The 14,042-nt window shown below is 43.1% G+C and overlaps 1 protein-coding gene across 1 annotated transcript in view; it reads left to right on the forward strand.

Moving 5' to 3' along the window:
* The window catches only part of NRXN3 (neurexin 3), a 1,036,510-nt gene that overhangs the window by 355,050 nt on the left and 667,418 nt on the right, over positions 1–14,042 (forward strand). The window contains exon 10 of the mRNA XM_074824849.1: positions 6,068–6,271. Coding sequence (XP_074680950.1) covers positions 6,068–6,271 — 204 coding nt within the window. The remainder of the gene's footprint in view (positions 1–6,067; positions 6,272–14,042) is intronic.

The raw sequence follows: 14,042 nt of genomic DNA on the forward strand, positions 1-14,042 counted from the left end.
GAAGCCAGAGGTGAGAAGCAGAGGAGACAAATTTTAGAAAATAAAAGCTAGGAGAAGTTGAATGAAAGGGGTTTACTTAGTCTAGAACAGAGTGAGGGAGCTGGGGTAGTGGCATGCTGAGCTTCAGGATACGAAGCTCCTTTTGTAAAGCAGCTGTATACCCCACTGGGAGTAGGGAAGGAAGGCATCAGCTTAATCTGAAGCAAAGAAAAATTGGGATTGATGTTGCAAAAATACTTTTGTCTGTGAGGGAGACTAAGCACCAGCAAAACCAGTCCAGGTTCTTTACATTTCATTTCTGTGGTTGTATGTGCCAAGATTTTAACTGTTGTTAGTGCATAACACTAGTTAAAGTGCATAACAACTGATGATAAAGCTCCTGACATCTTGTCAGGCTGAAATCTTTAAAGCAGAATACCTTTGTTCTTACTATCACAATAAACCTGTCAATGGCTGATTAGTGATATTATTTGCAGGGCATTTTGCTAGACTAATAAAACCCATTCTTATTTCTAATGTAATGGCTCTCATTAGGTGGGTATTTAATGATGGTTTTGTGTTCTCTGTTGTTGTCCCTCTCTGTGCTAGTGAATTACATTTACATCCCTTCAAGCTGCTCTTTCCTATTTGGCAGGCTAAGTAAGCTGAGGTCCAGTGGCACCTAGATGGGAGACAAACCAGGGAAAATCAAATTTGCTGCAAAAGCTGTCATAGCACATTTAGTAAACATGAACTTTTCTTCTGGGTCAGCAAGGAGCAGCGCCAGACCATGGTACTGCTGGCTCCATGCTGCCAGGGCTCTTAGGGCACCAACAGGCCTGCCCACAGCCCAGAACCCCGTGTCAGCCCCCTGGGGCCATCAGCCCCTGCCCCAGTGATGCCACAGCAGGGCCAGTCTCCAGCTCCCCACAGCCTGCCTGGCCATGGGTCCTGCTGAGCCGGGCCCATGTCCCATCCCTGTCACCGTGGCCCTGCCTGGCAATCGTAGCACCTGATCTTAGCCTGACCTGCGGATTTATTTCCCGGCCTGACCTCGGACCTGCCTCATCGCCGTGATGTTTCCTGTGCTCTTGGCTGAGCCTGGCCACCATCTGCAGGCCAGTTGTGCTCACCTCCTTGAGTGTGTGGTACAGCCCTGGGCAGCGAGGGCCCGGCCCTGGGAGCCCCACAGCTCCCGGCTCCCATCCTGCCACATGACGTGTGCGAGGTTGTAACTGTTTGTGAGCACTTAAAGTTCCCATGACATTTTTTCCCCCAAAAAAGGAGCATTATCTCCTGGATCCTAGTCAGATTTCAGTCTGAGTGATTACATTTGGGCTCCCCAAATTACTTGACTGACTTCTTTTGTTGAAACTCATCTATATGGAATCAACTTGGACAGGAATGAGGATTTATTTTTCTTTTTTTAGGCCTTTTTTCAGTTCTGGGTTTGTTTGTTGTTTTGGGGTGGTGTTTTTTGGTTTTTTTTGTGTTTTTTGTTTTTTTTTTTTAAATTTTGCCTGTAATTTTGGTTTTCAGAAGATCAAGGCTGTTTTTATTTGTGGCCGTGTGTATCTGCTGGTGAATATGAGAAGGAAAGACATATGCTTTATAATGCCTACAGGAAAGTTTTGTCTAGTTTTGCATTTTTGCAGGAAGGTGGAAATGTTTGCTCTGTATTTCCTCATAGTTTTAGACAAGCCTACCTGTTTTCCACACTTGCTCCTTGCCAGGTGTCTCATGACTCTCCAGTTGGTGATACTTGTCTCTGGAACTTCTGCACAGTGGGAGTGGGTGGCCATAGCTGACTCTTTCAAATGTAGCTAGGGGGAGTACATCATGTGCCCTGACCTGCTGTCGGCAGTGCCTTCAGCTAAACTTTTCATGAAGGGAGGATATTTTTTTCCTTCTTTTTGCCCTGTCATCTTTCTGGAAATTTCAGGAAGAAAGCTATATTGTAGTCTGGGAGGCAGTGCAAAGAGGCACAGGGAAGAAGAGGAGACTACGGAAAAACTAAAAGGGAGAAGAAAGGAAAGTGGCAAAGAATGGAGATTAATGCAAGAGAAGGGTTAGAAAGCAGGAGAAGGAGCATGAAGGGGTCTTGAATATTTTTCTGTCTGTATTCTAAGAATGTGCCTGTTGCCATCTCCCCAGGAGGTTTATGCAGAGCCTTGTGGGGAAGCAACAGTGAATTGCTCCTTTGGATGCTAAGTGTAAAATTAAAGCTGGCAGGGTCTCAGAGCACAAGACTGGGAAGCTAATCGCTCCTAATAACATATTGATTTTCACAGATCTCTGGCATTCTGTCAGGGTGGTTTTGAATCAGCACCTGGTTTCTTCCTCTTCCCATCTCCAAGCTAATGGCAATGAAGCTTCTGGCTTTGGGATCACAAATAAATGCCACTCTGGATCTTTTTGTCTGTACAAATCTGTAAGTCTCTGAAACATGGTTTCACCCACTGCTCCTATGCAAGTCTCTGTGAGACATCCAAGTATAATAGCTACCCTAAAAGTAGAAGGGTGGAAGTAATATACATGTATTTTAAACGTGATAACTGCTGCTGCATTTATGGTACTGAACAAAAGCATTACAGACCCATTGCTGCAGATGGCCAAGGACAAATGAGTGGATGCCTGTATTCAAGCAGAAGTGGCCAGCACAGGTGCCTAGGAGGCTGAGGTCACCTAGTTGTTGCCAGATTACATTCAACCCTGAGCAGTTTTGCTGTATGTGTTGCTCAGCTGTAACATGCCTTCCTCGAGTTCTGGGGCCTGACTGTCAGGACAAGGAGATAGGTTTTATTTGTATGACAGCTACTAGGCAATACCCTCCTCTGAAGGGGTATTTTCATAGCTGGAGGGAATGGTCTGCTTGCAAGGAGATGTGCTGAAAAAGTTCCCAGATTCTCCAGATGGTGAAGACTTGCAAGGTGAGAATGAAATCTCTTTATTTTTAAATAGTGCACAGGCAGTCTGAGCTGGGCCAGGCTCAGGTCAGCATAGGGCACACACAAGAACAGAACATCATCATCTCCTATGGTTATGTGGACACTGTTTCAAGTATTTCAGGCTATTTAATTTTATCTGCTTGATCGTTACAAGGATTCATTGCTCCCTGTTTGTAGCAGACTGGCCAGAGAAGGGACAGTAATACCTGATTTAGGCTACTGTGGGATGTCAGTTGAAACACTGTCTAGACTTTTGTGCCATCTTCAGCAATTCTGGGTGTTCTTCAGGTCCTTCTTACATAACTATAATAATAATGGTTGGGATTTCTTGTCTAAGGACAGTAATTTTCTGGCAGTGGGATTGGAAGGACATGAAGGGAAGAGACTCCCAAGTAACAAGTGATAGGACAAGAGGAAATGGCCTCAAGTTGTGCCAGGGGAGGTTTAGATTGGATATTAGGAACAATTTCTTCACTGAAAGGGTTGTTGAGCATTGGAACAGGCTACCCAAGGAAGTGGTTGAGTCACCATCCCTGGAGGTATTTAAAAGACATGTAGATGTGGTGCTTAGGAACACGGATTAGTGGTGGACTTGGCAGCGTTAGGTTTATGGTTGGGCTTGATGATCTTAAAGGTCTTTTCCAACCTAAATAATTCTATGATTCTATGATTATTACCACACTTTCAGTTTGTTGTCTTCTAGCGTCTGCAGAAAAAACTAGCTAGTGTTTCCAAAGCACCTAACGCATGGTGCTGTGGAGAAGGAAACAGCAGAGCTGGGGCACTTGTGTCAGCTACTCCCACTCATAGTCCTGATATCCTCCAACCCCCTTCTCGCAGCTATTCAGGCGCTAGGGCAAGCAACTGTTTCATGCAAGGCACATCTGAGCTGAAGGCGTCAAAAGAGCCATTTCATGCTTGACTGCATTTTCTAATACAATCTGCAGAGAGAGAGAGGAAAGAGCAAGGAGGGTTTGTGTGTACATACGCATTGCCTTTGAGTGTATGTATAATATACAGTACATTTAGTTCCAGCTTGCAGCTGTGGGTGGCAAGTGAGAGGTGCAGACGTGAGGAGGAAGAGAATTGTGATTTGAAAAGAAACCATTCCCCCACCTTGAAAAAGAGGCTTTCTTTACTTCTGTGTTTCTTGGCCAAGTGAAGCTGTAAGTCCCCAGGGCAGCACTGACAGCTGGTACCCAGAAGGTGTACGTATGGCTGCGTGGGTGTTGTGTGTAGAGAGCTTTGTGTGTACAGACCATGACCGTGTGTGGGGAGCGCAGCTAAGAAAACTGGTGAATAGGGATGCTGTTCACAGTCATGTTATTTTAATGGTGCTCCCAGAAAAGTGTTCTTCTTAATGGGTTTGTATGTCCCATGACCAGAGAAGTGCTGCATACAAGCTGTTAGTGTGGTGGGTCGCTGCACCAGCAGCACAACCACAGTGATCCCCACCAAACATTTTGTAACCATATACATGTCTCCTCTGTCACTTTATCAGCTTGATACTTATATCCTTATTTATCACTTCATTTGCAAATTTATTATAACTGCAGTTCTGTTACTGGCCATTGTGGAGCCAGCCATGGGTCATTTCCAGCATGGGTATATGGCTGTTCCTCAGTCTTCTATCCATCTACCCTCTCTAGCAGCTGACATTTAGGCATTGAGGGGACATGAGGATTGGCTCTGCCAAGCTTGCTGTTTCCCTCTAGAAGTTCTGCTCCTGTCAGCTTGAGTGGCGTGGCTGGGAAATATGGAACAAAGGGGTGAAACATAAGGAGAACACCTAGATTCCAAGTACGTATTGTTGCAGTTGATTAAATTAGATGGGGTGTTAGCTTTCTGGGGTGTGTGTAGGGTGCCTGGTGAGAATCCCAACCCTTTGAGAAAACTGTAGCTAAACTGGATGAGGCACTGGTAAGAGTGCTTTATGGAGCAATACATCCACATGCCTAGGGAGCTGAACAGGTCTTTTTTTTAACCTCTGGGATTTTTATATGTAGTTTTGTGGTAGAAGTCCTCCATGGAGCAACCTCTACAGCTCTGCCTTTGGTAGGGGTTGGTTGTGGGCAGAAGGGAGGCTCTGATGCATACATTAATATATTTATGTAGATTTGTAAATTTTGCAGATGAAAATGCTTTGGAGCATATTCCTGGACTGAAACAATGATTGCCATTGCTGTAGTGGTTCCTGCAGTTCTATCACAAGACTTTAATTCTACCCCTTAGAGGAGAGTATCAGTTTCTGCAGGCAAGACCTTGAACAAATAGAGAATGTTAAGTACTATGACTCCTTTCCTCAGCTGAACATCCCATTTTCTTTGACACCCTCAGAATAACAGAAAAATATAATTTCTTTCCACGCTGATTTTCTTTTTCCTCCTCCTGGCTTTTGTTGTGCCTCCATCTCCTGACTTTTCCTGTGTTTGAATGACACTTAAACTTTCAATGGAGTTTGGTTTATTCCTTTCTTCATTTGCAGTGCCATCAGTTGTGTCAGCAGAGGTCTACTCACATTAGCTGTTAGTAAGGAGAGGAAAAATATAAAATCACGAACCAGCACAAATATTATGTAGAAAAGACCTGTTAGGAAACTTGCTTCATATGGTTGTTTTTCTTTAAAGTGCTTGCAATGGAATGAAAATAAGCAACAGCTCTTAAAAGTACCAGGAATAGGAACTCTGAGCCTTCAAAGGCAAGACTAAATGCTCTAGTAGAAGTGTTGTAGACATCGTTTAAAGCAGTCATTACAGGTAGTGCTAGGGAAGGCTGGACTAATAGAGGAGATTTCATTTTCTGGAAGATGTGAAAAAGGGAGGCTTTGCCAGCTCATTATCACAAAGGGGCCCTGTGCTAACACACTTGTCCTTGGGGATTTTGTCTCCATGGGTACCTCTGCCTCCATTTGTGGTGAATACCATATCTTTACCTTTGCTGCTTATACTTGTTACATAGAGTTGCTGGATGCAGTTAAACAGGTGCTGTGTTTTTCCCCAGTTACATACCTTTGTGGTGAGTGGTATGGTTTCTGTTAAACACAGTGTGCTATGATAGATGTCAGGGTTCTTCAGGAGTGAAGATAGCACAGAGGTGTAACTTTTTTTAATTTTTTGCAATTGTTTGCCGATTCCTTGCAGAGGCCTCTATCTTGAGCTATGATGGCAGCATGTACATGAAGATCATCATGCCAATGGTCATGCATACAGAAGCAGAAGATGTGTCCTTCCGTTTCATGTCCCAGCGCGCTTATGGGCTGTTGATGGCAACCACCTCACGAGACTCAGCTGACACTCTGCGCCTAGAGCTGGATGGAGGCCGTGTCAAACTTATGGTCAATTTAGGTATCGTATAAAAACCTTCCGCTGCCCCTTCACTATTAGTTTGGGCTTGTGATTAGTGGTTTTTTAAATAATTTTGTTTAATTTCTGTTGGTTTGATTGGATTGATTTCTAAAATAACTGCTGAGACCTTCATAATGATATTCTCTTGCGGAGAGGAATTCTCTTCTGCATTGCTGCATGAAGATTTGCTGTCAGTTCTTCGATACGGACAGTGTTGTTTTTTAAGTCTTTAAGTTTTTAAGTTTCCTTTCTTGGTCTGGGACTGGTGAGCTCTGTGTGAGACATGCTGCTTGGTCCATCTTTTGATCAGTTACATCCCTCATTCATCCAGCATCACTCAAAACAGTCAAAGCCAAACGTGGGAGGGAAGCAAAATGGATATGGTGGCAAGCAGAAGTCCTGTGAATCCCATACCCTTTACAGAATTTGGCAGTGTTTGATACAACTTGGTCTATTTTACTAATTTGCTAATTATTTCTATTTTCTAATTGCTCTATGTTTCAGCCTTTAGGGCTTTTTATATCTAGTAAAAAAGCCTAGGGTTTTTTGATTGTGTCTTTAGTAAAATGAAGGCAGTAATAGTAAAAGTGCATCCACCCCCATCCCAAAGGGTTGTGTTCTGTCTCCTTAGAGTTACACTTTCCCAGAAAATAATAAAAAAAGACAATTAGAAACAAGTCCAACAGTGACAACAATGAAAAAAAAATTGAGAGTGAATGTGCTGTTAGATTAACCTCAATCCCTTTTCTTGCCAGACTTTAAATACTGTACTGAATGACAAATAGCCTTTTAAAAGAATGTCAATACATGAGTCGAAGCTTTCTTTCACTTTTCAGTGATGGAAATTATTGCTTCATGTGAATCCTGGAATATAACTAAGAAGAGATTCTGAGTCAAAGAGGCAGAACTATCATGATAGTGCAAAATGTTAAACCTCTTTTAATATGTAGGCTACTCTATATGAAGATGTGTGCATGGTCTGTGAAAACTTGTCAGCTTTCAAAATTCTAAGCTCCACTGGAACAAGCTTTTGCATTTTTTGAACTAACAGTATTAGCATCTTCAAAGCCCTGCTGTGGTGATATCAGGAGCAAACCATGTAGTGGCTTTGTTTGTAGAGGGCAAAAAAATCATTATACACCCATACCTGTATTAATGGTTCTTGTTTTTTAACTCCTATTCTAGCTAGATATGGTAAGTTTGTGAAGGTCTTGCTGCACCAGACGTAAGCTTGAGCGGTGATTTTAGGGTTCCTTATCCTCGCCTGGGCAATATGTTGTCCAGCAGTTGTCTCCCAGAACTATCTTTTATTTTAAAATTGCTTCTAGTGTCTTTTTGGCTTTGAAAGTGCAAGTCAGACCCTAATGTCTGCTTTTGGAATAAGAAAGTGAGGAGGACATGTTCATGTCTCTTAAACGCAGAGTCTCCATCTAAAGGACTATAGAAACCCTTGCTTTTTGTTAAAAAAATAAGTGCAAATTAGAAAATTCAGTGTTACAGAGTTCCTGTTTGGAATATATATATGTGCTCTGCTTAGCTTGACTGAAGTGTAAAGCATTATTATTATAGAATCATAGAAAAGCCCAGGTTGGAGGGAACCTTGAGAGATGATCTGGTCCAAACTTCCATTGGAAAGGCAACCTAGATGAGATTATCTAGAACCCTGTCCAATCCATCTTGAAACTCTCTACCACATCCCTGAGGAAGTTGTTCCAGTTTGCTCCCTTCCTAGATAGGAATAAGAAAAAAAAAAAAAAAGAAAAAAGAATAGGCATGTGTCTATGCCAGCCTACAAATGCCTAAAGCATAGCCATCTCATGCACTGCCACAGCAATGCTACAGCCTTAGCGTCGGGGTTCACATTATGCTACAGCCTCCAGAGACAAACAGGAATCATACAGTCTTGTAAGCCTTTTCTGATCACAGAAAACCTACAAAGCGCTGAAATATTTCTATTTTTCCAAACTGTGTATCATTCAAAAGCAATTTTCTCCCCAGTTCACACAACATCCTGAGTACCATAATAGGCTAATGCAGGCTGCTTAAGATAGGAAAAAAAAATATTAATCCCTTCATTTTCTCCCTTCCCGTTTCTTGTAAGGTACTTATTAACAACCTCTTAGTCCTCTAATTTCTAGCTTTATCACAGAATCATAGAATGGTTTCGGTTGGAAAGGACCTTAAAGATCATCTAGTTCCAACCTCCCTGCCATGGGCAGGGACGCCTTCTGCTAGACCAGGTTGCTCAAAGCCCCGTCCAACCTGGCCTTGAACACTTCCAGGGAGGGGACATCCACAACTTCTCTGGGCAGCCTGTTCCAGTGCCTCACCACCCTCAAGTGAAGAACGTCTTCCTTACATCTAATCTAAATCTACCCTCTTTCAGTTTAAAACAATTACCCCTTGTCCTATTGCAACAGGCCCTGATAAAAAGCTTGTCCCCATCTTTCTTATAAGACCCTTTTAAGTACTGGAATGCCACTGTAAGGTCTGCCTGGAGCCTTCTCTTCTCCAGTCTGAACAGCGCCAACTCTCTCAGCCTGTCCTCATAAGGCAGGTGCTCCAGCTCCCTGATCAACTTCATGGCCTTCCACTGGACTTGCCTGAGCAGGTCCATGTCCTTCTTATGTTGGGGGCCCCAGACCTGGACGCAGTACTCCAGGTGGGGTCTCATGAGGGTGGAGTAGAGGGGGAGAATCAGCTCCCTCGATCTGCTGGCCATGCTTCTTTTGATGCAGCTCAGAATATGGTTGGCTTTATGGGCTACAAGCGCACATTGTTGGCTGACAGCCAGCTTTTCATCCACCAGTACCTGCAAGTCCTTCTCTGCAAGGCTGCTCTCAATCCCTTCATCCCCCAGCCTGTATTGATACCGGGGTTTGCCCTGACCCATGTGCAGGACCTTGCACTTGGCCTTGTTGAACTGAGGTTCACATGGGCCCAGTTCTTGAGCTTGTCCAGGTCCCTCTGAATGGCATCCTGTCCCTCAGGTGTGTCAACCTCACCACTCATCTTAGTGTTGTCTGCAAATTTTCTAAGGGTGCACTTGATCCCCCTATGTCATTGATGAAGATATTACAGTACCGGTCCCAGTACAGACTCCTGAGGGACAGCACTTGTCACCGGTATCCATCTGGACATTGAACTGTTGACCACTACCCTCTGGATGTGATCATCCAGCCAATTCCTCATCCACTGAACAGTCCAGCCATCAAATCTGTATCTCTCTGATTTAGAGAGAAGGATGTTGTGAGGGACCGTGTCAAAGGCCTATATCTGAAAACCACCTCATCAAATACCCAGGTGAGTCAAACAGAGCAGCTGTGTAGCAACACTCCCGTAAAACCATTTCACAGACTCCACTCTGTGCAGCAGTCTGATGATAGCCATCTCTGCCTATATTAACTTTAAGTGAAGGAAAATTTCATAGATTTCCAGGGTTTCTGTGGAGAACAACTCAAGAGAGTTGCTGTTGAGCGTTCTTACATGTTCAAGGAGAATCTTACACAAAACTCCAGTGCATGTATACTTATATATGTGTGTCTTCATTTTCTTCTGATCTAATACAGTTGGTGCTAATAATCTGACAAAATGGGATTTTTTTCCTCCCACTGTTTCCTTTCTTGGCATTTATTGCTAGCCATTTTCTTCTCAGAGAATAAACTGGAATCACTGGAAGACTGTCAGTGGCATGCTTCTGTTGAGGATGTGATGGGGCAGCTGAGTATCTGCTTAGCTCTCCACTACCCCCTTGTAACCTAGGGCCAGTTCTTTTACCTTGCATGTCTTAGTTTCTCTCCTTGTTGAAGAGAGAATACTTTGCAACCTTCCAGGGATGTGGTAGTATTTTAGTAAGTGCTGCTTCTATTGATACTCTCACTTGAAAAGTATTACAGCATGAAAACTGCCAGACTTCATAAAAAATTATCACTACTTCTTCTGAGAAAAATACCACTTGTTTGATTCTGTTATATCTTCAACTTCCTTTAAAAGCAATGAGAATAGGGGAAATTGCTCCTTTTGGGTGTTCAGGGACACCTAGACTTACACCCTATGTGAATACGAGGAGGGTGTATTTAGATTGCCCTGAATATACTTGTAATGTTTTACAACTTACTGTTTGCTTTCCAGTTTTCCTTCTATCAAGCTGGCAGACAATATTTTCCCTCAGGGCTTGTAAACATTGTGTGCCTGATTGGCATTGGTCACTTTTATTATTGGGTTTGTTATGCCATCACCTGGCCTAGAGGTGGACTGTTCAGCTCTTACTATCTGGCTTCTAAAAGACGTGGCTAAAGCATTGACATATGGTCTGCACACGTTTGGAAAGAGATGTGTCACTGATGGTTTAATACAGGGATAAAATCTGTAAACCAAACCCTGTGTTAACTGAAGGCTAATGTTGTGTAGTTGCAGGGTCTGAAGCAATGTGTATGCCAGATTTGCCAGCTTTTCAGCTGGAAACTCTTGTGAGGCTGAATCTTCCCCCCAAAGCGTCCACAGGCTGCATCAGTGGAAACCTGTCAGCACTCTCCTTCTATGCCTGACTCAACAGAAGTGTAGTTTAGACTACTGGAACCTGAATTGAGCTTCACCTCTCCTCTCCAGATTTATAAAGATGTCAGATATATTCCTTGAAACAGGACTTATCAAAATGGCAAAGTTACCTTGCTGTTGAAGAAACAGAATTTGAGGAGGAATCACCTTACCAGAGCCGTTCATTTTCAGTTGTTTACTGTAAGTCACATCTAACTCTTTAAGGAGACTGTTCATAGCCAAAATGTCACAAATGAGAACCAAATCTGTATTATCTGATCCTGCCAAAATCCCCTTACCAGTGAGAAAGAGTCGTCACCACCACCTCTGAAGACCTGGGCATGCTCATTGCTGACTAGCTACATGTCAGCATCCCCCTGACAGTCTAATCCATGACAGATGTGTGTAAACAAAGACTGTTTTGAGTGGTGAGTTATTTAATTGTGCTTTTCTTATAAGTCATTTAATACTATTACTAAGAACTGTTTCTTTCTTCTCTTCTTTGATCTATTCCACTTGATTACTTATTATCATTTGTGTGGTTATTAAGGTCTTTCCTGTGTTGTTTTTTATTTTTTTTATTTTTTTTTTAAACTCTTCTGTGTATTTCAGTTGTAAAGCTTTCCCATACCCCATCAGCCATGGTAAATCAAAAGATGGTATTCAACCCTTCAAAGGCCTGAAGCCTGCGGCCCGCACAGCAAACAGCCCTGTGAACAGAGCGTACAGAGCAGCCTGCAGGGGCTGGCATATCCCACGCACCTCCTCAGCACTCAGCATCCAAACTGAACAGGGGACAGATAGATCCTACAGCGGGTGTGGGTGGGTATGGGAGGCTGGGTGCTTGCTGTAGCAGGTGGGAGGGAAAGGAAGAGCAGCAATGAATAATTCTCTAAGAAAGAGGGGTGAGGAAGTTGTTTCAGACCTTTCCCATGTGGGTGCCCGAGGCACTGCAATCTGCATGTTAACAGCACGTCTCACAGTAGTTTGAGTGTTTGTTGTGTGAAGATGAGAAGTCCAAATGTGATACAGATCTCACTTCTGTTGAGAAGGACTCTGAAGAAAGGGGTCTAGAGTGGAAGGAGAGAGAGAGAGAAACCAAGCAAATCACAGCTTGGAACATGCTTCGGAATCATTTCTGATGCTGAGAATACGTGCAGAAAGGGAAAGAAATGGCTGGTCCGACAGGGAGATCCACCTTCACATATTTCCTCCCATTGATGAGTGGGAGGGTTATAGTGTCATTGACTTTTATTAAAGAATATTTCAGGTTTTTTTCTTCCTGGCCTGGCTTATCTTCAAGTCACTGGTGACTAGAATAAATACTTCCTGCCTGCTGTTAATCTGAGTCAGTTCTTTTGTAAGGAAAGTGTAATCAACCTGCTCGCCTATCTTATCCTAAGATATCTCCTCAAGGGTGTCAGACATCTTTGCCTCTCCAAAATGCAAAGGTTTTTTTGTCATTCCTACATACAAACAGAGCAGGCACATTTTCTATTTTTCTTTTTTAAATGTATGTGAACTTGTATGCCAAATTCCCTTTTGTGCAAATCATACACTCAGACCTGCAAGTCTATGCCCATTCACACTGTTTCTCATTAATAAATTTATTTTCTATAATCAGTACATGTAAAGGCCCTTGTTTTTTGTGTTGTTTTTTTTTTTTTTTTTTGTCATAGACATGCAAAAATATTTGTCAGCTGCCAGTTACAGGTGGGTATGCAGTATAACTGCGTGCAGGTAGGAGACAGGCAAGGAGCCACACTATATAACATGGGGTAAGAGTGTGCACAGGACCTCATCTGGTTTCCCCATAGGAAGCAATCTAGAATGAGCTTAGAAACAGTCAGGTCCCAATTACCTTTCTTATCCTAGTCTTGGCTTAAACTGATCTTCCATAACCACATGTGGATGCTCATCAAAAGGAACAAACACTTTGTCCTCACACAGCAAAGGTGACTTTTTTTCCTGATTCAAGGTAGAAACAGCCTGGGGCCTTAGCAATGTCAAATATCACTATTTTCAGGCACAAAGATACAAGTGTTAAGAAACACAGGCCTAATTCTCAGAGCCTTCTTTCTGGTACTAAATATATCTCCATTCAAACAATGAATCCCTAGTGTTAGCTAATTGCAGTGGAGCTATTTAATGTTTTGCAAGGAGAGGGTCTTTAGCCCATTTTCCAGGTGATGTACTCTGGAAAACCTTCCATCTGAGAACTAAGGAAGCAGCTTCTGGTTTACATTAGGAATAATAATGAAAGAAAGTAACTGTAGAAGGTCTTCCCAGCTCATCCTGCTCCCCATGCAGTTAGAGACTGTGTTTTCACTTTACTGCTGTCCTTCACATTCCTCATCCAGTTGCTGAACTAGGCATACTTATCTTCAAAACCTGATGCAAGGGAAAACCTCTTGTGAGTCAGGAATGCATCCATAAAGCAAATCTCATCAGTAGAAGAAGGGTCTGAGAGCCCCAGATGACAATTACCAGAGGTCTTATTGCCCTGGGACTGTGCAGAAGGGAATCCCAAGCAGTTTTTTTTAAAATTCCTGAATTCCCCAGCTGCTGCTGTTTTGAGCACAAAGGCCAGGCTAAACCTGCACCTTAGTGTCAGGAAAAGTGGCAGTAATCCTCTGCTCTGGATTTGTAGTGTTGTACTAGTTTAGAGGAACACAGGTATTTTCTTCCTTTCTAAAAACTGATGTAAGAGGGAGAAAATAGCTTCATGTATTAAAGATTGGAAATTTTTTTTGGTTGGTTTGGGCAAGGCTCAGAATTAAGGAAATGAACAAAAAACCCTGTGCTTGTTCCTTGAAGGTAGTGTGGAGACTATGGTGGTGCTGGTGTAGCAGTGCAGGCAGATGCACTCGCTTAGCTGCCATGTGGGATCCCCACTGACCCAGCTGGACTAAGTCTGGTTTGGGAGCTGGTTCTTCTGGAGTGCACTTGGATGTTTCTGTCTGAGACCCCATTGCATAGTATTGCAGAGCCTTTGTGCTCAAAGAGTCTGGAGATCTAATAGCACCATGGTAGTTGTCAGAGCAACGCCTTCAGTGGCCCAGTCTCTCATTGTCCTTTGAAATAGAAATCTAGCAGCCAGGATAAGGGCTACACTGGTTTTCAGTTTGAAACATCAGTCCCTTCACCTGGAGCAGTCAGTGACAGCCTGAGGGTAAGCCCTGGGACATGTAGTTAGTTTGGTATCTCTGAAAAAAGTTTTAAAATGCAAAACTTC

This window comes from Strix aluco, chromosome 4 (assembly GCF_031877795.1).
Source record: "Strix aluco isolate bStrAlu1 chromosome 4, bStrAlu1.hap1, whole genome shotgun sequence".
Taxonomy (NCBI): domain Eukaryota; kingdom Metazoa; phylum Chordata; class Aves; order Strigiformes; family Strigidae; genus Strix; species Strix aluco.